The 23,934-nt window shown below is 58.9% G+C and overlaps 1 protein-coding gene across 1 annotated transcript; it reads right to left on the reverse strand.

Annotated features, from left to right (window-relative positions):
* Positions 1-1,125: 1,125 nt before the first annotated feature.
* Positions 1,126-3,224, reverse strand: GADD45GIP1 (GADD45G interacting protein 1). The gene is made up of 2 exons (XM_077329916.1): positions 2,659-3,224; positions 1,126-1,932 (listed from the first exon to the last, which is right to left on the reverse strand). Exons 1-2 carry the CDS (start codon positions 3,207-3,209, stop codon positions 1,563-1,565), a joined length of 921 nt encoding a protein of 306 aa, XP_077186031.1. The 5' UTR covers positions 3,210-3,224; the 3' UTR covers positions 1,126-1,562.
* Between the last annotated feature and the right edge of the window lie 20,710 nt (positions 3,225-23,934).

Here is a 23,934-nt window from a genome sequence, read left to right on the forward strand (position 1 = left end):
AAAGCCAGCCTTTGCTCCTGACACGAACTCCTACACCACTCACGGGTTGTGGGAGTCCACGCAGCTGTGCCTGTTTTCCCGCCTGCTGACTGAGAGAGAGAAATAGCAGCTCAGTTGTCCTGCAGAGTGCAGGGGGTTGGACTAGATGACCCAGGAGGTCCCTTCCAACTCTAGGATTCTATGCCAGCTGGAGGGAGGGAAGGAGAGCTGGCCTGTGACACAGAGAGACAGAGGAACCCTCCCAGCCTCTTCCGGAGCCTCCTGGGAGTCAACCTGCAGGTTGGAGATGGGAGGGAGCACTGCTGGAGGGCCCGCTCTCCCCAGAGCAGAAAGAGTTTACGAGAAAGAAGAGGTGAAGAAACCGAAGGTCAAATGTTTCGGCTCACTTTACGATTCGGGCTGCTCGCTTCCGTGCGCTCCTGATCCAGTGCCCTTAACAGAGGCAGAGGAGAAACTGGAGAAGCAAGGCCCAGCCAGATGCGTCCCCCGTGCTGCCCCAAGAAACTTTTGGTGCTTTGAACTTTCAATAAGCAACGCAAAGTGCCTCAGGCGTTTCACCTAGAAAGGAGGAGGGAGACCTGTGATGCGACAGCCATGCCCAAGTCCCTTGCCTAGCTAAGAGGGGTCTTTGGACCCGTGCCTGGCTTCCAAATCCTGCATGCTCAGCTTGCTTTTAAAGTTCTCACTCGCGTGTGCCTTTCTTTTCAGCCCCAATAAACTCAAGACCACCATCCAGCCCAAGTCAGTGTCCCATGGCTCTGTGGCAGAGGTTCTGCTAAGAACATAGAAGGCCCCAGGTTCAATCCTCGGCATCTCCAGTTGAAAGGACCAGGCTGGAGGGGATGGGAAAGACCTTGGCCTGAGGCCCTGTATTTTGTCTGTATTTGGATGTGTGACAGAGTTTACTAATGTAACAGAATTAATTTTTGCTATATATTCCCACGGTCATGTAAGGAGTTCCCTCCCAAGTTCACCAGGGGCTTGGGGTGTGCATGCGTGTGTTGCTGAAGAGTAGCAGGGACAAGCCATATGGTGTTCCTTGCCATAGTTGCTGCTTCACTTCCCTCTAAGAAGGAAGGGGGGCAAAAGACAAAGGTAAGAAATAAAACACAACACGCTGGAGGGTTTTCTCGGTTCACAGCTGCATCTCTGGTTTTATTCAGGGAGGTGCACTGGATGCGCTCTTATGGCTCACTGTGGCCACTGACATTTGGAGAAGGTGTCCAGAAAACCAAGGGAAATCTTCACAAACAAGCAAAGCACTCAGTAGCGCCGGAGGAAGCTGACTGCCCGGGGACAGAGGCAGCGCGTCATGCCTGGGGCCCAGCTGGCAAGAAACAGGGCCAGTGGAGGAGGGAGGGAAAGGAGTTGGCCACCCCACATCCACGCTGGTGCCATTTGAGCAGAGGTGCACTCTTCCATATCCCTATGAGATCTACACGCACCCTGGACTTTGGAAACAGGACCTGAAACATTGCCGAAGTTGAAGTGGACAGACATGCTGGGTTTGTGGGAGCCCAGAGGGCGTGTCTCAGTGCGGAAGGACCTTTGCCGCCAGCATGTTACGTGACCTCGCGGGGTGACGCTTCTTCCGCCTCCCCTTCCTCCTCCTCCTTTGCTGGCTGACCACGAACAACCGCAGCAGCTGCCGCCGCCGCTTCCGCCTCCCTCTTGGCTACGGCCTCCCCTCTGCGCTGCTTCTTCTGCAGCTTCAGCTCTTTCCGCCGGGCCTTCTCCATCTCTTGCACCATCTCTTGGAACTGGGGGCTGTACTGAGAGACGTTGTAGCCCAGGCGCTCCTGGACCTGAGCGAGCAGCAGTTTGCGCCTCTCTTTTTCTTCCAGAGCCTTGGCCCTGCGCTCCTCCCTCTCCCGCCGCCAGTCAGCGATCATCTGGGGCATCTTGGCCATTCTGGCCGCAATGAGGGCTTCCCTGGGGAGAGAAGGGAGCAGCGAGAGGTCACCTCCTGGCCCAAGAGCTCCCTGGCGAATCCCCTCCCCCCCCCCCCCCCCCGGGAAGGGCAGGGCCAGAAGCAAAGAGCTCCCTGGGTCAGCCAAGGGAGATCTTCCCAGCAGTCTGTAGCTGGACGGTCATGCTCCGCTTCCCTCCCCTAATGGGGCCCTCCTCCGAAACCTGTACTCCAGGGGTCGTCAAACTGCGGCCCTCCAGATGTCCATGGACTACAATTTCCAGGAGCCCCTGCCAGCATTCGCTCCTGGGAATTGTAGTCCATGGACCTCTGGAGGGCCGCAGTTTGACGACCCCTGCTGTACTCTGTGCCAGCTGGGCTATTTTTTGAGGACCATTTTTTGTTGTGAGTGCTCTGCTGGGCTGCGGGGGGCAGGCTTAAGGAGGCCGGGTCCCGCCATATGGCACCCCTCTACAACAGGGGTCGTCAAACTGCGGCCCTCCAGATGTCCATGGACTACAAGCTGGCAGGGGCTCCTGGGAATTGTAGTCCATGGACCTCTGGAGGGCCGCAGTTTGACGACCCCTGCGGCTGGGCTATTATTTGAGGGCCAGCAGGAAGGAGGCCGGGCCCTGCCATTTGGCGCCCTTGCAGGGGCTTCCCTCCGCACCCAAGCATCCCTCTCCCATCATTTCCGCGCAGGCGCTCCGGACTACCCTTCCCAGGATCCCCCGCGGCGGGCCACGTACCTGGCGGAGAGGCAGGCGTCTTCGTGGCGGCGCTGGGCCTGGAGGGCGGCCTGCATGGCGCGCAGGGGCGGGAAGAGCGCGGCCTCCTCGGCCTGCTCGTGGGCCAGCTGCTCGGGGCTGGGCCAGAGGCCGGCGGGGTCGACGCCCGAGGCGGATCCGTGGCGCCCGTAGAGCTTGGGGGCGAAGTCGGGCTGCAGGTGGCGGGCGGGCGTGCGCGGGTTGGCGGGGTCCGGGATGTACACGCCGCCCAGCTGCCGCCACATCGGACGGGCCCGGTAGGCGCGCCGGACACACAAGGCCGGGAGGCGCCCCCAACGCCTCAGGGCCGCGCTCGCCGACAGGGCAACCGCCATCTTGGAACCGGCCCGCGCAGCCGCAGTGGCGCCCTCTCTTGGCGCTGACCCCCCCTCTGGCCGCGCAGGCGCGGTGACCCCCGGACGCTCGTCAGCCGCCGTCTTGGAACCGACGTCACCCGTTCCGCGCAGGCGCAGTGCCGTTGCCTCGGGGTAAACCTTTAGGCGGCCGCCGCCATTTTGGAATCGTAGAACCATAGAGTCGGATGGGCCATGCGGGCCATTTAGTCCCACCCTTTTGCTCCAGGCGGGATCAGCCGGAAGTCCGCTGCCGCGAGGAAGGACTTAATCCGCCGTGGCCGCTCTAGCCGCTCCCTTATCACAGAGAGGGACACGCCGCTGTGATTTGTGGGGCAGCAGGGCGGGGAGATTGCAGGGCTGCCAACCTCCAGGTGGTGCCTGGAGACCCCCCCAGGAATTGATCTCCGGGAGAAAGTGGCTAGTTGGGGGTTCATCTGCCCCCCCCCCCCCGCTGGCCACTCCGGGTTGGGGAATATTCCTGATTTTTTTGGGGGGGGGGAGCCAGAGGGCCTCCTTGGGTGGCTCCAGCAGCCTCTTCCTCCAGGGGAGCCGATCTCTGCAGTCATTCCGGGAGGGGTCTCCCTGGAGGTTGGCAACCCCTGGGGCTTAGGAGGCTCTGCAGGGCTGGCCGTCCAGAGGACCTGCCGTGGGGCAGCGTGGCCAGAAGGGTCCACGGGCATGGCTTCAGGGGCTCCAGGGGGGAGGCTAATGGCCGGCCGCCCCCTCCCCAGAGGAGTGGTCCCTGCCCTCCAAAGGTCGGCTGCCATTCTGCCCCCACCGCGGAAGCTGCTCAGAAGGCCCTCCGAAGACACGCCCTGCTGCCCACCGGGCCGTGGGAGCCCTTTGTTTTCCCATCAGCCCAACAGTTCTGGGTGCCCCTGCTCAGTCAGCTGGAGGTCCGAGCCCCATTTGTCTTCGGCTGCTGGAGAGCAAACCTGCCCAGGGTCTCCGGGTGCCTGGCCTCATTGACCTCTGAGTCGTGGGCTGCTGAGAGGGCTTGAAATGGACGCTAGGAAGATGCCCTCTCAGCCCAGTTGGGCCCTCCAAGGCCCGTTGGCTTCAGTGGACCTGGAAGGGCGTAACTCTCCTTGCCTTTGGATAGCAGCGAGGTATATAAAGCCACCAGCGCTGTCCGTGAGCACCCTATCTGAGCAGCCCCCTATCTGAGCCACTGTGATCCATGCAACGGTCACCTCCAGATTAGACAACTGCAACTCGCTCTTCACAAGCCTACCCTTGTTCCTGACCCGGAAACTCCAACTGGACCCGAATGCAGGGATCCCCTGATTCTTACTGGAAGCAAGTGGAGAGAGCACTTTTAACCGGTGCTCCCTAAACTGCATCAGCCCCAGATAGAAGCCCAAAACAGGTTCAGAGCACTGGTTCTTGCTTTTAAGGCCCTGGGGCCTTCATACCTGTGGGGCCCCCTCCTTCCTTACATCCCTTCCTCACAACCTTTGGTTGAGCATGCAAGACCTGCTCAAAATCCTGGCCTCAGAGACACAGAACTGGCCTCAACCAGAGCCAGGGACTTTTCACTGGAATGATCTCCCAAGTGAGGTCAGGGCCCTGCAGCACCTAAAACAATTCCGCGCAGCGTGTCAGTCACCAATTCCACGGGGCCTGTGGCTGAGTCCTACAGAACACCACCAATTACACGCCTCTCTACAAACAGATACACATATATGTGACCATACTTATATACTGGAAATAACCCTCCGCACACCACTGAACTAACATTAAACATTAAGCGCATTCTCCCCTCCCCTGTATTGAATTTAGGAAGTAAAATGTGTGCTCCTAGGTTTTTAAAAATGTTTTAAATGTTTGGATGTTATAATGTTCAACCCTGTTTTATGAACTGTGAGCCTCCCCAAGCCCTCAGGGAAGGGGGCATATAAATTAGACTATAAATAAATACATTTGTGGCTTTTAGAGTTTAGACCAGCTCCTTGATCTGAATTCAACACAGAGCCAGAAGGCATAGCAAACTCTGGACTACCGCCAGCATTCTCCCCGTGGGCCCTGATTTCTCAGAGGGGGCACCACCACATCATTCATTAAGACAGATATGACATTTGAAGATTAAAAGGACTGGTCTGGAAGGAGGGAACCAAAATGCATCCCCCCCCCCCCCCGCAAACTGAAGAAATCCCCTAATTTCTGTTGTGGAACAGCACAAACTAGGGAGAAGCTGTATGCAGAGCATGCCTATTGGCCAGCATCTGTGTCGTCAGCCACAAACTTCTCCATATTCTATTCCCATGGAAGTTTTGTAACTTTTTAACATGAATATAAGCCTCTTGTGGTGCAGAGTGGTAAGGCAGCAGTCATGCAGTCTGAAAGCTCTGCCCATGAGGCTGGGAGTTCGATCCCAGCAGCCGGGGCAAGGTTGACTCAGCCTTCCATCCTTCTGAGGTCGGTAAAATGAGTACCCAGCTTGCTTGCTGGGGGGTAAACGGTAATGACTGGGGAAGGCACTGGCAAACCACCCCGTATTGAGTCTGCCATGAAAACGCTGGAGGGCGTCACCCCAAGGGTCAGACATGACCTGGTGCTTGCACAGGGGATACCTTTACCTTTATAAGTCAAGGCAAAGGATGTCTTGGTGGTGGTTGTTAGGTGCGGTCGTGTCCGACCCATCGCGACCCCGTGGACAATGATCCTCCAGGCCTTCCTGTCCTCTACCATCCCCCATTCATGGATGTCCTGGTACTACCTGTAATAAAAACACAAAGGTTTATTTATTATCTGTGTAAAGCAGTTGTATGCCATCTTTCCACATAGAGGTAGTCATGGAGGTAAGAAATATGGGCTAAGACCTCAAGTAAAAACTTTTTATTAATTGTTAAACAACATTAGAAGGAAGAACAATAACTCTTATTGGCGATATACCAGACAAAACAGAAAAGTTCTCACCCAGAGGCAGAAGACACCAAGAGAGGGAGGTGGATGCATGAATCTCTTGGGGTCGGAGTTCTAGGTTTTTGGTGCCACAACTGAGAGGCCCCGTCTAGCCTCTGAGAATGACCGGAGGGAGCAGGTAGGTTCGTATCAGAAAAGGGAGTCTTGAAGATGTCCTCAGAAGCAGCAAGTTGAAGAGAAAAATGGCCAGCGTTTTGTTCTGTGTTGGAAGTGAACGACTTTGTGCTGTTGCTTAAGCTTTAGACTTCAGAGGGGGACTAAGAGAGAGAGAGAGAGGCCAAGATCCTATCCATCCTTCTCTCCTACTGCTCCGTCTTGGCACGGCAGGGGCAAGCCAGGCCTCCTGCATCTATCCATCCTAGCGAGTTAGACTGAACTAGAATCCTTGGAACAACGGGGCGAGGGGTGTGTGGGCATGTCAACTTTCCACTCTGTGTTTTAGACTTTCAGGCAGCTGGTATCCATTCTGGGTTGCCAACTCTTGGTTGGGAAATTCCCCAGATTTTGGGGCAGAGCCCAAGGCGGGGAGGGACCGAGGACAACCTTTCTCCCGGTCCTCTGGAGTTGTAATTCCAAGAGATTTCCAGGTCTCACCTGGAGGCTGGCAAACCTATACCTGGTGGGGACCAGTGGCACCAAAAGTGCTGTGCCTGCATGCGGCCGCCATCTCCCCCTCCTGGGCAGCGTGAAGGTGGCAGTTCCTGGACAAACACCGCCCAGGGCCTGAGCAAGGGGAGGGGAAAGGGAGGGGGAGAGGGAACTGGAGCCTGGCCAGGGAGGAGGCTAACACCCGGCCTGGTGGGAAAAGTGAAGTAAAGGATATTTAATGACCACAAGCGTCCCCCAAACATTCCTGCAGTTAAAAGTAGCCCAAGCAGAAAGAGAGAGACAGAGACAGAGAGAGAGAGCTGGAACTAACGGGCCCTTGGAGGTTACCAGCGAGTGGAAATCACACCCTCATTACAAGCCTCTGGGGGGGCTGGAAACATTTTGGATCGGCTTTGCGCAGGGATCATTACCCTCTTGTCGAAATGAGCCTCTTTCTTTCTCCCCCCCCCCTTTTCTTTTTCTAGTCCAGCCGTCCTGGTCTCTCATTAAAAACCATCCGGCTCCAAGCAAACAAACCATCGCATGTCATTTTCATGTTAATAGGGGGAAATAATTATTCTCCCAGCTCCAAAGGTTCATAAAAGGATCTCATAAAACAAGAGCCTGGTGTGCGTTGGGTGTGTGTGTGTGTGTGTGAGAGAGAGGGGGGGGCTGACTCTTGTTAGCTTTCCACATGGAGCAAGAATGTGAAAGCCACGGGACCACGAAAGGACCAGAGAGGAGAAGTGGAAGGGGTGGGCAGAGCATTTGTGGAGGGCAGAAGGGATCCAGTCCACTGTGCCCCTTCGACCCATGGTCTCAACACGGAGCCCCTGGCATCCTTCAGCTCTTCATTAGAAGAGAAGAAGAGTTGGTTCTTAGATGCCGCTTTTCCCTACCCGAAGGAGTCTCAAAGTGGCTTCCAGTTGCCTTCCCTTTCCTCTCCCCACAACAGACACTCTGTGAGGGAGGGGAGGCTGAAAGAGCCATGATATTACTGAAGAAGAAGAAGAGTTGGTTCTTATATGCTGCTTTTCTCTACCTGAAGGAGTCTCAAAGTGGCTTCCAGTTGCCTTCCCTTTCCTCTCCCCACAACAGACACCCTGTGAGGGAGGGGAGGCTGAAAGAGCCATGATATTACTGAAGAAGAAGAGTTGGTTCTTATATGCTGCTTTTCTCTACCCGAAGGAGTCTCAAAGTGGCTTCCAGTCGCCTTCCCTTTCCTCTCCCCACAACAGACACCCTGTGAGGGAGGGGAGGCTGAGAGAGCCCTGAGATTTCTGAAGAAGAAGAAGAGTTGGTTCTTAGATGCCGCTTTTCTCTACCCAAAGGAGTCTCAAAGTGGCTTCCAGTCATCTTCCCTTTCCTCTCCCCACAACAGACACCCTGTGAGGTGGGTGAGGCTGAGAGAGCCCTGAGATTACTGAAGAAGAAGAAGAATTGGTTCTTATATGCCACTTTTCTCTACCCGAAGGAGTCTCAAAGCGGCTTCCAATCACCTTCCCTTTCCTCTCCCCACCACAGACACCCTGTGAGGCTGAGAGAGCCCTGATATCACTGCTCGGTCAGAACAGCTTTATTAGTGCTGTGGAGAGTCCAAGGTCACCCAGCTGGCTGCAGGTGGAAGAGAAGAAGTGGGAAATCCAACCCAGCTCGCCAGACCAGAAGTCCATGCTCCTAACCACTGCACCAAGCTGCCTCAGCTTGTGATCTCAGCTCACGGTACACCGAACTGAATGGCCGGAACAAGCCCTCCAGCATATACAAGCTGGAATAAAAGAACTTACGATGGTTTCAGGTAATTATTTTAAAGTCATTGGATCCCTAGTAGATATGGCCACCCACTGTCCAATCAGGGCCATGGTGGTTGCCTTTGAATCTCCTGTGGGAAGATCAGCCCAATGTGAGCCGTCAGTGGTGCCAGATTACGAGCCAGCCTTGGACCTCATGCTCTGGTCCTCAGGGGATCCACATGCACAATGCCAGTGGAAGACCGTGCTCCGTGCAGCTTCTGAAGTAGCCGAGCAGAAGATGCCTCTGATCAATCCGTGGGTTCAGGAACAAAACAGCCAGCAGAGTTGAGGACCACCCTTCCGGCCGCCCTCCAGCATCCCCCTTTGAGCCTTTTCACGCTCAGGTGTGTGATCCAGAGAGAGGTCAAAAGGACAGGCCTCCCAAAGGGTTCCCAACCTCTAGGTGGTGGCTGGAGATTCCCTGGGATTACAGCTGCTCCCCAGGCAATGGAAATCAGTTCCCCTAGCGAAGATGGTCACTTTGGACTCGATGGGATTATGCCCACTGAAGCCCCCCCCTCTCCAAACCCCGGCCTCCTCCACCCCCCTCCCCTTCAGACATCTCCCAGCCCAGAGCTGGCCCCCCTCCCTTCCCAGTGGCTCCTTCCTAGTGGGGCTTGTGGGGAAACGGCCTCTGATGGATCCACAGATCTGAGGCTGGCCTTGGGCACTCAGATGCATTTTCGACTCCTCTAACTCCACCACCACATTCGCTGTCAGGATAGTTCCCAGGTGGATCAGCCCCTCTGCTGACTATTGGCTTATAATGAAAGTCGTTTTTTTCTCTTAAAAGAAGAATCATTTTCTTTCTTAAGACAATTGGACCCACTGGGCTGGGGGCTGACAAAAATCTCCGTGGGGAGAAGGTGCTTTTGGTGGTGAAATGGAGTTTCCTCCCTCCCTCCCTCCCTCCTGTCCTTCCTTCCTTCCTTCCTTCCTTCATTCCTTCTCTCCCTCCTCCCTCTTTCAGTCTTTGCCTTCCTTCCTTCCTTCCTTCCTTCTCTCCCTCCTCCCTCTTTCAGTCTTTGCCTTCCTTCCTTCCTTCCTTCTCTCCCTCCTCCCTCTTTCAGTCTTTGCCTTCCTTCCTTCCTTCCTTCTCTCCCTCCTCCCTCTTTCAGTCTTTGCCTTCCTTCCTTCCTTCCTTCCTTCTCTCCCTCCTCCCTCTTTCAGTCTTTGCCTTCCTTCCTTCCTTCCTTCCTTCCTTCCTTCCTTCCTTCCTTCCTTCTCTCCCTCCTCCCTCTTTCAGTCTTTGCCTTCCTTCCTTCCTTCCTTCCTTCCTTCCTTCCTTCCTTCCTTCCTTCCTTCCTTCCTTCCTTCCTTCTCTCCCTCCTCCCTCTTTCCGTCTTTGCCTTCCTTCCTTCCTTCCTTCCTTCCTTCCTTCCTTCCTTCCTTCCTTCCTTCCTTCCTTCCTTCCTTCCTTCCTTCCTTCCTTCCTTCCTTCCTTCCTTCCTTCCTTCTCTCCCTCCTCCCTCTTTCAGTCTTTGCCTTCCTTCCTTCCTTCCTTCCTTCCTTCCTTCCTTCCTTCCTTCCTTCCTTCCTTCCTTCCTTCCTTCCTTCCTTCCTTCCTTCCCTGTTTGCCTGCCCACCTCCTCCTGCCGCAGCCCACCGATCTCCCTGCAGACACTGCCCCCAAGAGATGCAGAAGCCCCTGTGGGCTGTGGAGGGAGGGGGAACTGGCAAAAATGGGCTACCAGCAGCAGCAGCAGCATGAGAGTCGGTTTCGTTGTGTCCGTCGTTCTGCCGAGGACCGAGCTGGAGGTCCCAGGCAGGATCCTCAGCCTGCACCATAACTGACCCCTGCGTGGCTAGATCCCTGTGTGGAATCTAGTCAGTTTAAAGTGAAGCTGACCTCTAGCGTGCACAGGCAGGAAGATCGGTTGTGGGGCTTCTGCATCTCAGTTGGGGTTGGCTGTGGGTTTCTTCGGTTCAGTTTTGCCTCTTGCACCATCTAGCCGAGGCCACAATAAAGAACTCCCCATGTCCTGGTCTCTGAACCCACCGATCAAACAGGTTTTTATGCCCTGCTTTTCATTATCTGAAGGAGGCTCAGAGCGGCTGACAATCGCCTTCCCTTCCTCTCCCCACAACGGACTCCCTGCAAGGGAGGGGAGGCTGAGAGAGCTCTGACAGGACTGCTCTGTGAGAACAGCTCTGAGAGAACGGGGACCGGCCCAGATGGCTGCATGTGGAGGAAGAGTGGGGCATTGAACCTCGCTCCTTCTTGGGCCAGGTCCATCACTTGGCTCAGCCGGCAGCCCCGCAGCACATATGCGGACCAAGAGATGAGAGGACATGAACGGAAGCCAGTAAATGGTCACCCACAGGCCTGGCCGGAGCAAGCGTGGACGGGCTCCCAGCAGCAGCCCCAGCGTCCCCGTCTGCGACCTCCCATCCCGTGGGGGGCCAAATGCACGGAAAGTGTGCTGCAGGTGACCAGGGCCTGGTTCTGAGAACGGACCGGGGGGGGGGGGGCTGGGCAGATCCCTCCCGGGTCCACCTCCCAAATCTTGAGGAATCCCCCCCCCCCCACTGAGTTGCCAGGCTCTGTGTTGTGTGGGCCGTTCTCTTTTGTCACTTGGCACACTCTTCCCCTCTGGCAGCTCCTCCTGCGTTGGGCCCGGGAGCCATTTCTGGAGCCGCCTCGGCCAGCTTGATGCTGCTGCGTCTTCTTAATGGCTTCGCTGGCGGCCCCTTCGCCTGCCCCCCGGGGAGGGCGCCTGCTGGGGACCCTTAAGAGCCCCACTAATAACGTCCCGTTCCCTGCGGCCGGCCACGGGGCGGAGGAAAAGGAGGGCAAACGGCTTGGGCTTGGCTGCCGTCCCCAGCCCCCCACCTCCGCCCCCGCCTGCTCTCCCCACCCCAGCACTTGCCCAAGCCCCCCCCCCTGCAGTGAAGAAGGCCGGCCCCCCCGCCCCCCACCCCACGCAGGAAAACTCAGCTTCCCTTTTTTCGAGCTCATTACACCCTTCAGTTTGGATGAGCGCACTTGCCAGCAGCAGGGATGTGCCCCCCCCGCCCCCCCCCTCGGCCTCTTTAAGCCTATTTGTTCCCTGCCAGGCCCTCTCCGTGGGGACGTCTCCCCTCCCCTTCCCCCGGCCGCTTAATGCGTTCTGGCATCAGCCTGCAAACCGGCTCTTCGGCGGCACTGCGCTTCCGTGCGCCTCGCCCTGTGCGTGAGTCTGCCGGCTGTGACGTGGGGCTGCCAACCTCCAGGTGTGGCCTGGAGGTCCTGCCGGCCACCAGTAGGGGAGGGGGTTGCCAGCTCTGGGTTGGTGGGGGCTCGGGGGTAGGGTTGCCAGATCCAGGCGGGGGAACTCCTGGAGATTTGGGGATGGAGCCCGAGGAGGAGAGGAGGACAGTGCACACTCTCCAGAGCAGAGGGACCGATCGGTGTAGTCTGGGGATGAACTTTCATTCAGGGGGATCTGCAGGTGTCTCTCCCCCCCCCCCGGAGGCTGGCATCCCATGAAGCTGCCACAGGCAGGGAACTGCATATCGGAACAAGGAGCTCTGTAGGTTCGGGATCCATGCCTGCACTGCCTTTGAGGGCAAATCAGAGAGGGGCTGGAAAGAGGGCTCCATGCTTGAGAGGAGATGGAGGGAGCTTTGTGGCAAGGCTTCAGCTAATTAATCTCAGCAGCCCACAATTGAGCAGGGCGTATCTGCCCATCAACCTCCAATATTGACATGGCTATTAACCCAAACGGTAATCTTATTAACCAAGCTTGTTATTCCTGTTTGGCCCTAAAATGCGTCCCCCTGGAGAAAAGGGCTGGGGCCTGGGGATCCCCTGGAATTCCAGCTCCTCCCCAGACCGCAGGGATCAGTTTCCCTGGAGGAAAGGGCTGCTTGGGAGGGGGACTCTGTGGCCTTGGATCCCCCTGAGGGTCAGGGATGCCAGCCTCCAGGTGGGGCCTGGGGATCCCCCGGAATTCCAGCTCCTCTCCAGACTGCAGGGATCAGTTTCCCTGGTGAAAAGGGCTGCTTGGGAGGGGGGACTCTGTGGCCTTGGACCCCACTGAGGGTCAGGGATGCCAGCCTCCAGGTGGGGCCTGGGGATCCCCCGGAATTCCAGCTCCTCTCCAGACTGCAGGGATCAGTTTCCTTGGAGAAAAGGGCTGCTTGGGAGGGGGGACTCTGTGGCCTTGGACCCCACTGAGGGTCAGGAATGCCAGCCTCCAGGTGGGGCCTGGGGATCCCCCGGAATTCCAGCTCCTCTCCAGACTGCAGAGATCTGTTCCCCTGGAGGAAAGGGCTGCTTGGGAGGGGGAACTCTGTGGCCTTGGACCCCACTGAGGGTCAGGGATGCCAGCCTCCAGGTGGGGCCTGGGGATCCCCCGGAATTCCAGCTCCTCTCCAGACTGCAGAGATCTGTTCCCCTGGAGGAAAGGGCTGCTTGGGAGGGGGGTCTCTGTGGCCTTGGACCCCACTGAGGGTCAGGGATGCCAGCCTCCAGGTGGGGCCTGGGGATCCCCCGGAATTCCAGCTCCTCTCCAGACTGCAGGGATCAGTTTCCTTGGAGAAAAGGGCTGCTTGGGAGGGGGACTCTGTGGCCTTGGACCCCACGGAGGGTCAGGGATGCCAGCCTCCAGGTGGGGCCTGGGGATCCCCCGGAATTCCAGCTCCTCTCCAGACTGCAGAGATCTGTTCCCCTGGAGGAAAGGGCTGCTTGGGAGGGGGGACTCTGTGGCCTTGGACCCCACTGAGGGTCAGGGATGCCAGCCTCCTGGTGGGGCCTGGGAATCCCCTGGAATTCCAGCTCCTCTCCAGACGGCAGAGATCAGTTCCCCTGGAGGAAAGGGCTGCTTGGGAGGGGGGACTCTGTGGCCTTGGACCCCACTGAGGGTCAGGGATGCCAGCCTCCAGGTGGGGCCTGGGGATCCCCTGGAATTCCAGCTCCTCTCCAGACTGCAGAACTCAGTTCCCCTGGAGGAAAGGGCTGCTTTGGAGGGGGGACTCTGTGGCCTTGGACCCCACTGAGGGTCAGGGATGCCAGCCTCCAGGTGGGGCCTGGGGATCCCCCGGAATTCCAGCTCCTCTCCAGACTACAAAGATCAGAGATCCCCAGTCTCCCTCCCGCAGTCTCCAGGAGTTCCCCAGCCGGATCTGGCCTCTCCTCCCCCATCCGCTGCCATTGGCCAGGGGGAGCTGGCACCCTCCAAGGGGCGCAGGCCCAGCAGGGCAGATGGCAGAGCTTTGCACGGCATCTGGGCCAGTTGGTCAGGTGGCGTCTTGCAGGCTGCGTGGCACACAGATACGCCCCGCCGGCCATGTGGAAGAGCGGCTGCTTCCGAGTCCGGTCCATCTGCCACCGTTGAGGTCACCCAATGAGACAGCGCGGGGGATTGTGTCCCATCCCCCTCCTGCCGTGAGTTGGCAGGGCTCTTGCCACCTCCGGGTCTGGAGCTGGAGCCAGGCAGGCAGAGGAATCTGCCCCCTCCGGTGGTCCTCGAGCAGAGGCCGAGGGTCTCCCCCACCAGTCCCAGGAAACATCTTGAACCAGCCAGCCCCCATCAGGGCCCTGCCAGAGGGGAGGGGTTGGGGCTCACTTCTCCTGGTGCCGTTTCAGAAATGCAGGCTGACCTTTGTGCAGATCCCCTCTGAGGCTCTTTGGGGTGCTCTTCCCGGTTTGTAATCCTGGCCTGTGCTGGAAAATACTCGGAGATTTTGGAGGTGGAGCCCAAGGAGGGTGGGGGCTGGGGGGAAGGGGAGTCCTGTGGGGTCCAGCTTCGAAAGTGGCCAGTTTCTCTGTCGCCTGGAGAACGCCCGTAATAGGGGGAGGTCTTCAGCCACCGCCTGGAGATTGGCAGCCCCAAGTGCAGGATGGTGTGAGTTCTTCGGCTTCCCCAAGTGGCATGGAGTAGCCAACCTCCAGGTGGGGCCTGGAGTCTCCTGTTCCGGAGGACTTCCCGGCTGGCAGGCAGGCACGAGGGGAGTCCCCTGAAGAGCACCCGGCCTGGTGGACTGAGGCACCCACTCCTGGTCAGGCCACCTCCAGACATGCGGGTGACTTAGAGCAGGGGTCCCCAACCGTTTTATCACCGGGGACCACTCAACGCTTGACAATTTTACTCAGGCCTGGTGGGGGTGTAGTTTACTCCTCTCCTCTCAACCACTGCCCTAACGCTCTCTGATCGCTATGGTAATGTTTAAACATCCCTTCAACATAAGATACAGGCACACCACAACAATGAACATAAGGAACATTTTATTTTCATGGAAATTTTCACTCATGACAATGACAAATCAATGGGAACCCTGAGCTTGTTTCTCTGCCACGAGATAGTCCCATCTGGGAGGGATGGGAGACAAGGACACCCAAAGTGTGTTGTAAAGGGCCGGGGGGGATGAAGTAAAGGGGGGGGGGAAGAAGGCGTCCTTCGCGGCCTACCTCCAATTAGTCGAAGGACCACATGTGGTCCGCGGCCCACAGGTTGGGGATCGCTAACTTAGAGGACCGCTGACCTGCTCCCTGAGCTCCATCCTGTGGCAGGACGACAGTGCAGGTGCCCCACGCGAACCCGAATCTCCCCGCCTTCTATGCAATCGGGCCTTCCAAGGCAGTCTTGGCTGCCCTCCAGGGTCTGCCCCAGTAGCAACACACGTGGAGCTGCCTCAGTCCCTGACGGTCAGTCCTGTCCACTCCGGCTAGCAGAATCTCTCCAGTGCCTTGGGCGGAGGTCTTCCTCGGCCCCTACCACCTGAGCCCTTCTTAGTGGAGATGTTGGGGATTGAACCGGGGACCTTCCGGATGCCAAGCAGCCCCTCCTTGTGTCATCAGATTGGCCACCATATTGGATTGCCGCAGCCTGCTGCTGCCGGAAGACAGGCAAAGTTGGGCTTGCTGCAAAAACAGCACAAATGGCAAGTCTGTTTCCAGGGGAGATGGCTGGAATTTGGGGGGGGGGTTGGAGAAGGGGGGCACCTCCGCAGGTGCAAGCCCATAGAGCTCACCTGCCCAAGCAGCCGTTTCCTGCAGTCTGGGGATCAGCTGAAGAACTAGAAGGTCTCCAGCTACCACCTGGAGGTTGGCAACTGTAGGCCTGTTGGAGCAAGGGGTGCGTTCCCAGGTGATGTCTGGGTCCAGTCCAGCTTCTTGGCTAGCCAAATCCCCACAAAGATGTGGTCTCTAGATCCGGGGGACTGGATTTATTTTTCAGACCCAGAACTCCGCTTTGGTCAGAAAGCTGGCTGCGAATTTTAGAATGATAGTTTTTTTAAAAAAATAAAAAGCTGGAAGGGCTCTGAAGATAATCCTGTACACCCCCCCCCCTGAAACCCCTTTAGTCAATTCCCGTCCTCCATTAGCCACTGAAGCAGCTGCCTCCCCCCCCCCTTCTACCTGACAGCCCTTCAACTACTCAAAAGGAGACGTTGGATCCCCTGCCCCCGCCTCTTTGCTGGGTATTCATTCAGTGGGTCCCTGTGTGGGCCCCCAACAGCAGAAGAGAGTCGGGGCACCTTGCAGACCCACGCAGTTCATTCTGGGTGCAAGCTTTCACGTGCATGCGTGCCGCTTCGGATACATGAAAGCTTATGTCCAGAATCGAACCGCGTTGGCCTGCAAGGTGTCATGGGACTCGGACTCTGTTTTGTTGGCAGTTGTAACTCAGCCTGCAAGAGGGTCTGGGAGGGAAGGGGCTGAAGGGAGTTCTCTTCCTGGGGGACATTGGCGGGTGGCCCCCTGTGGCCCTGGCATGGCCTTCTGTGTTTCGTCTTCCGCAGGGCCCCCTTTCTTCTCTCGCTTACCCGGGCTTGGAGAGTTAATCTGTTCCCAAAGCGTTACATGTGTTGACATGACCTTGCCTCTGAGGGAGAGGGCCTGCACTCGAAAGCTCGCACCTTGAGTAAAACTTAGTTGGTGTTAAAGGTGCCCGACTGGACGTGTTTCTGATTTGTGAACAAGAATGCAAAGCACGATGGGATTTCGCCAGGAATCCCTCTCCAGCTGTGCACCACTCAGGAACTGATCCGACAACACCAGGGCTGGAACGTGGGGGCTGGGCCACGCGTGCATCCAGGGCGGTCATGGCGACCTCCCCACCCAACACCCGCACGGGCTGCCCTCGCCTTTGCCGCCGGATGCATCTGCTCGGAGGAGATAAATCTTTCTGTGGAGCAGAAGAGACGTCACTCCCCCAGGTTTGGTTCTGGCGCAGGACGCAGGCCCAGCAGCGGCCCGGTTCCCACCGTGGCCTGTTTTTGCCCTGGATGGAGACTTCTGGATGGGTCCCTGCAGGCCGGAGTGTGACACACACAGGTTCCTGTTCTGGCCGAGCAGGTGTCAAGAGGACACCCTGCAGGGAGGGCGGCAGGTCACGGCAGGGGAGCTGGCAGCGTGGGAAGCCGGCGGCCGGCTGGCTCACAAGAGAAGGGAGGTCCTGGGGCTTGCCTGCAGGCGGGAGGGGGGGGCAGAGCAAGCAGCAGCCCCCAGAGGGTCCAGGGCTGTCCCCAGGGCAGGGCAGTGGCCTCTCGGCTGTGCCGGAGTGCGTGCGATCTTGCAGGTGCGTTTTCTCTTCTCGCTGTTGCCTTCCTCCCTTCCCGCCTTGCAGCTGCAGCTCTGCTCACAGCCTAGAAGAATGGCTCTACCTGTGGGGTAGCTGACTTGGAGAAGCGCCATATGCAGAGAGTGGGGCTGCCAAACTCCAGGTGTGGCCTGGAGACCTCCCTGACATTCAACAGCCAGAGAAAAGGATTCAGGGGAGGGGTGACCAGTGCTGTCGAGAACAGGTTGCCCTCAATTGGGCTGAATCTGACTTAAGGAAAGCACAGGAAGCTGTGAGGAGAAGCAGGGCCTTAGTGGCAGCCGGGGGGGGGGGGTCTGCCTTCCTTGGTGGCCCCCCTTCCAAGTGCCGACCCAGAAGCTGAGCAGGGACCCCCAGAAGCCGCGATGTGCCAAGCTGGGCCTGAACTGTGCTGCCATCGCTCCTTTGCAGTCCCTACAGTAGGCAGAGATTTCCTTTATTGTGCGGAATAGAAGTTTCCCCTTCTAAAAGATGGGCTTTTGTGGTTTTTAATGAATTCTCTATTGTTCCCTTTTGCATCCTAGATCCCGGTTTGTCGCACTCCTGTGAATGCCTGAAATCTCTCCTGCTCATGAGTCACACAGACTTGCGGAGAAGTCGGGACGGGAGTGCTGGCCAAGAGCCCTCTGTCCTCGTGGAGGGGGGCCGGGGAGGCGAGGGGCCCTGGGCGAGGGACGCTGCCCCACTTGGAGTCATGTGCATGAAGCTTTCCATTTTCCCTTTGACGGCACAATGAGGGTGACCGGGGGATTGGACAAAAAGGCAGGCATCGGGCAGACCCAAAGTTCTCGCAGTCCCCCTGGGGCCGGATCCGCAGCGCCCTCCAACTTGTCTGTTCCTCCCTTTCAAATGGGCAAGTTTGGACTCTCCTGCAGGAGGAAAAGTTGCTCAGGAAGCGGAGGGGGGAGGGGCGGCTTGGCAGGCCGGGGCTTGTGCCAGCCAGGAGGGGGGCGGGGGGGTGGGGGGGCTTTTGTTCCGTCTTGCATTTGGCGAGGGGTGTGTGTGTGTGTGTGTTGTGCTGGCACAGGAGCTGCCAGGGACGAGGGGAGCAGCCGTGCCAAAGTCCAGGGGGATCGAGAAGCTTTTAGAGGCTTTTAAAAGGCCCCAAGGCTGGGGGCTGCTGGGGGTGGGGGCAGGTTGTCTCTCTCTGCCTAAAAGCCCCCCCCCCGCGTGTGTTCTTGTTGGAATACGCACAACACACAACTGCCCTTTCCACTTAGGAGCGGCAGATGCGAAAGCTGCAGCCCTGCCAAAATGGGAGGATTTCTAGTGGCCTGGAAGCGTGGCCTATTCCCCGGCCCATCCAAGCTGGTGCGTGTGTCTGCTTCCCCGTGCCCTTCTGCTCCCGGCTCCCAGGGCATCCGCCGCCCGGCCGTCTGCAGCGGCCCTACCAGACGCAAGGCCCAGAAGGAGGCCGACCCCCCCCCCCCCGCGCTGCCAGGAGGCCCGGGACCTGAGCGGACCTTCTCCAGCCGCACGCCAGAAGCGCGTCCAGCAGGCAGGGAGAGCGTGCCAACGTCCTCCTCTGCTTTGGAGAGTGGGAGGGGGGTACACCCCGAGCCCCTCTCCAAATCTGATCCCAGGCCTTCTCCTCTGCAGCCGACAGAAGGGAGCAGATGGACGGGATCCTCTCCGCGTCTGCCACCACGGCAGATGGCGTCAGCTGGCACCCGGTCACCTGGGCATTTCCATCTAGTCCTGCCGCACGGCTCAGCCCGCAGTCTGGCTGGGCTGCCGTGGGTATTCATGGCTCAGCTGAGCTGGCGGAGGCTTCGCCCAAGGGTGCCGGCCGGCCCCTGCTGTCAAAGGGGAGGGGGCCGAGAGGATGGGGAAGGGCTGCCCTGACCGGGAAACACCTCTGGGGGGGGGTCTCTGCAGCCCCCCTGGCCTCCTCTCTTTCCGGCCAACCCTGCAGTCGCCACAGGAGGTGCCTCCAAATCTCTCCCTCTGAGCTCCAGGCCCTGGCCTCCCAAAATCGAGGCATTCTGCAGCTCTGCTTCTTGGGTCTCCCTCTTCCTTCCTTCCTTCCTTCCTTCCTCCCTCCCTCCCTCCCTCCCTCCCTCCCTCCCTCCCTTCCTTCCTTCCTTCCTTCCTCAGAGGCTGTGCTGCCCAGAAACCAGGATTGCCAACTCCGGGTTGGGACATTTCTGGAGGGCAGGGGTTAGAGCAGGAAGGGACCTCCATTCAGTATAAGGCCTTCCTTCAGGAGAAGAGATCTGGCCCTCTGGAGACAGCTGTAATTCTGGGCCCTCTTCCACTCCCTGGGCACTCTTCCCTTCTGGTATTTGGAGAAGACCTGGATCCCTCCCCAATTTCCCCTGCCCCCCCCCACTTCCTCCACACGAGCCACAAGTCCACCTTTCCCCTCTGATTTGTGTGTCTTATTTTGCACCTGAACTCTGGGATCATGAAGCAGGAACAGGCGGGTGATCTTGTGTGGGGCGAATGTCTCCCCCGGAGGAGTACCGCTCACAAAGGGGTCCTCAGCCAACACCTTCCATGTGCTCCTACAAAGTGGGGAGCTGCTTTGTCAGAGTTGGCTTTCCGTCCAGAGTGTGCAATGGAATTGGGGAGCTGTGTGTCGTCGTCTTCGTCGTCCCGCCCTCTCTGGGTCCAGCCGCTCTTTCTCACCGCCCCCCTGCCAACCCCCCTCCTTCCCCCAGCCTGCCTTGGCTCTCGACACTCTGGCTGAGAGTCGGCTCCATATTTACAGGCAATCTGTTTGCCCCCATCTGGGGAAGTTGCCGCTCCTCCCTTCTTTGGCTTTTCCTTCCCTGCAGACAGGAGACTCAGGTGCCTAAAGACCCCAGACCCATCTGACTGGCAGGCACCGGCCCCTCCCCTTCAGAGCCACTGCCCCCTGCAGGAGCGGCCCCCAGAAGGCTTGGTGGCAGCCCCCCGCCCCCCTCCCAGGAAGTGGCTGGGCAGGAGATACCTGAAAGGTTCCGAATGCTAAACGCAGCTTTGGGTCCCTTAAATTAGCCTGGCCTTGACCAGGAGGGCCCAGTCTTGCCCCACAGCGCCGGGTCACGGAAGCCAGGCAGGGCCGGCCCCGGTTAGGACTTGGAGGGCAGCCCCCAAGGGAGCCCAGGGCTGCTGGGCAGACTCAGGCAAGGACTGACCCCCTCCGTTCCCCTCTCGCCTCTCAGCAGAGCTCAGCAGGGTCCGTCCTGGTTGGTGCTTGGAGGGGAGACCAGCGTTGCTACGAAGAGGCAAGCTCTTCTGATGTTCTTAAGCCTGCGGCTCCAGTGGCCGTTTCAAGTTGGGGAGATGGCAATGGGGGTGAGGGGGGGTAGAGGCTTATGCCCCCTTGCTGAGCGCGCCTCCGTCCCTACCTGAATCAGCCCCCAAGCATCTGAGAACCAGGTTCCGTGCACGAAAGTAGCAGCACCTCTCTGACCGATGCAAGGAAAACAGAGTGGGGATTCCCCTCTCCTCCTACTCCTCCCCCTGCAGCCAGCTGGGGGACCTCAGCCCAGTCCCAGTTCTCTCAGAGCTCTCTCAGCCCCACCGTCTGTTGTGGGGAGAGGAAGGGGCTGCAATTATGAGCCACCTTGAGACACGTGCGGCCTGCTGGGCGACCTTGGGCCAGTCACAGTCCTGCTAGAGCTGTTTTTACAGAGCAGTTCTCTCAGAGCTCTCTCAGCCCCACCCACCTCACAGGGTGTCTGTTGTGGGGAGAGGTAAAGAAGGTAATCGTAAGCCACTCTGAGACTCCTTTGGGTAGAGAAAAGCCAGGTCTAAAAACCAACTCTTCTTCTTTTGCACTGACTCCAGATTGAGGGTCGGATCAGGTTCCAGGGGCTGGCCCTAACAGGGACCTGCAAGGCGGAGCTCTTCCGCCAGGCTGCTAGTTGAGGCCTACAGAACACCGGCAATCAGGCAATCAGGTCGGCACGCCATGTCCCAAGGATACCAAAGCCCTCTACGCTGCCCTCCGTCCCCAGAAAGAAGACGAGACCTCCTGGACGTTTAATGGGGGCTGAATTTGAATGTTAATGGCTGTAATCGTTCCTTTATTGCTTTAACATCTTGCAACCCACCCTCAGGAGCCTCTTGTGGCGCAGAGTGGTAAGGCAGCAGACATGCAGTCTGAAAGCTCTGCCCACGAGGCTGGGAGTTCGATCCCAGCAGCCGGCTCAAGGTCGACTCAGCCTTCCATCCTTCTGAGGTCGGTAAAATGAGTACTCAGCTTGCTGGGGGGTAAACGGTCATGACTGGGGAAGGCACTGGCAAACCACCCCGTATTGAGTCTGCCATGAAAACGCTAGAGGGCGTCACCCCAAGGGTCAGACATGACCCGGTGCTTGCACAGGGGATACCTTTACCTTTACCTTTTAACCCACCCTGAGCCATCAGGGAGAAGCGGCATAAAAATCTGAAAATAAATTTTTATGTGTGTATCTATTTATTTATTTATGCTGTGTGCCGTCCTTCCCTAGCAGCTCAGGGGGGATCACAACAAATTCACATTCATGGTTTAAAATGAATAAATTAAGCATAAAACCAATTAAATCAAAGTTGCTTTAAGATTTTTAAACAGCCTAAAAGCCTCCTCCTCTAGGTTTTAGACTACGTCTAAACAGAACTATGGGGGGGGAGGGGGGTGTTAATAAAAGTTCTTGGAGGATTTATAGGACGGGGTGGATCCTTAGGCAGGGTTCTTGAAGTTGCTTCCCAGCCTGGTAACAAAGCTCTGTCTTGCAGGCCTGCGGAACTGTCCGAGGTCCCTGCGCTCACTGGGCAGAGCATCCAACCAGGCCGGGCCGGGACTGAAAAGGCCCGTTTGAGGCCAGGGACCCTGAGCAAGCTTTGATCGCAGAGAGACGAGCGACAGTCCACCTCCCGGGTTGTCCTCTGGCTTCCTGAGTTTTCCTCGAGCCTCTCTTGAGGGCCATGCTTTGGGCAAGGCTGGGCTGCAGGGGGGGGGGGGGGGGTTGGCCACCTGCACCGGAAGTGGGGATCTGGGCATCTCTCTGCCTGTCCTGACTCTCTGCCTTTCCCTCCTTACCCCCACACCTCCCATTGTGCCCCCCACCGCTGATGGGAGACCTGCTGCACCAGCAATCGGGGGGCCGGAGAGGCACGACCCCCACCATGGCAGGACACGGGCAGACCCCCCCCCTGCCCAGTAGAGCGCTCCGGCTGAAAGTAAGATCTCATGTGGGTCTTTCAAAGGTGTTTTGCATCTCTTGTTTATGCTGCCAGCCGCTGTGAGCTCCCTCAGGAAGAAGCGTAGCTAATCCGTGGGGAGAGTCGGGGTGGGCGCTGGCAGAGCCCGCCTTGTATCCCCCCCCCCCAGACGCCCAGCCTGACCCAGCCCTCACGGTGGTCGAGAAGGAGGGAGCCAGGCGCCCTGGTCAGCCAGCTCCTCCTCCGGGACCTTCCCCAGCAGTGCAGGGGTCCCCTGCCCCTCTTCCACCCTGGCGGGTGTGGGTGGGGCCTGGGGGAGCAGGTCCATGGGCCTGGGGCTTCCCCCCTTCCCTCTCTGCCTGGCAGGGGCTGGCGCGGCTCCTTCACCAGGCGGCGGCGGCGGCGGGGGGGGGGGGGGCTGCAGGTGTCTCCGGAGCTGGCGCGGCGGCAGCAGCGGCGGCGGCGGGAAGGGGGGGGGGCTCGGTGTGCCAGCCCATCTGTCGCCGGCGAGCATCTGGGCCTCAAGGTGACCCTGTCGCCCCGCGTTAGAATTACGAGCCTGGTGCCTGCCTTGGCAGCACCCACCAGCCGCAGCTGCAGCGCCCACCACGGCCGCGGGGGGGGGGGCGAGCGGGGCGTCTTCCGGGGTGCCGGGCCCTGCCAAGGTGCGCGACCCCCCCCCCCGCCCGCCCGCCCGCGTCGATGGCGCTTCCCGTGGTGCAGCCGTCGAGGGCCGGCCCCGCAGGAGCGGCTGGGGCGGCCGGGGAGCGCGGGGGCTGCAGGGCGAGTCCCTTCCCCACGGGGGGCTGCGCTGCGCGCAACGGAGCTCCGGACGGGGGGGGGGCGCCGTCCCGCCCTCCTCTCCGCCCCCGTCGCCCCGGGGAGGCGCTTGCAGGCGGGCGAGGGGGCGCCCAGAGGCGGCTGGCCGGTCCCCGTCGAGTTCCTCGCAGGCCCCGCCCTGGGTGGCCCTTGCTTCGCTCGCCTTGCGCAGCCCTCAATCGCGGCGCCCCAGTGGGCGAGGGATGGGCGCAGGGTCCAGGGTCCAGAGTCAGGGTCCCTCCCTCCCCCCCCTACATTCCAGGGGACACCTCTGAGTGGGCGGGCGCTGCCAACTTCCACAAAAATGGCTGCCCTACTTTTTGGCTCCGGAATCCGCGAAACAGCCACCGGTTCTCCGAACAGGATTCTCAGAAACGCGCCGTGAATGGAATCCTTTCCAGCCGCTTCCCCCGAAATAAGGCAGATCGGCGCCTTAAATGGAGGCAGATCAAGGCCCTAAAGAAACCGCGGCCGGCCCCAAAGACTCCAGGCCGCCCCCACAAGGTGCCCGGCGGAGCCAAAGGACTGCCCTTGGCTTGCCAACCTCCAGGCGGGATCCCCCTCCTGCCCTCTCCCAGCTCCACCCCCCACATCTCCCGCGCGTGTTTCCACACTTTCTCCAGGGCGGGGGCTGGCGAGCGTGGCTCCTTGCGGGGGCTTCTGCCTTTCATCCCTGGGGTCTTTCCGGGCTCTCCGACGAGCTTTGATGCAGCCTGGGTTGAGGACAGGCCGTGCCTCAAAGGCCACCCATCCTGAGATGCAAAAGGGGAGCAGCCAAAGACTCTTCGTGTTTCGAGATAGATCAGACAGGGGAGTCTGGAGCAGGAGAGAAGAGCCGAGTCCAGAAGTACCTCCAAGACCACCCAGACCTCCAAGCACCTCCAAGACCATCCCCCAAACAAGCCAAGGACACGTGGGGTGATAAGGAAGAGTTTTCAGAGCCTCTCTGAGCCATAAAACTTGCCCAAAAGGCCAGGGGAGGCTCAAAGAGCAAAAGGGGGAGGGGTGGAGCCCAATAATCCTCTAACTCAACTCTCCGGGCTCCGGCAGGAGGGCGGATGTGACACCCAGCAGGGGAGGAGTCACCGCTGCCTTCTTTGGGCAGAGCCAGATGGGTGG

Source organism: Paroedura picta, chromosome 3 (assembly GCF_049243985.1).
Source record: "Paroedura picta isolate Pp20150507F chromosome 3, Ppicta_v3.0, whole genome shotgun sequence".
Taxonomy (NCBI): domain Eukaryota; kingdom Metazoa; phylum Chordata; class Lepidosauria; order Squamata; family Gekkonidae; genus Paroedura; species Paroedura picta.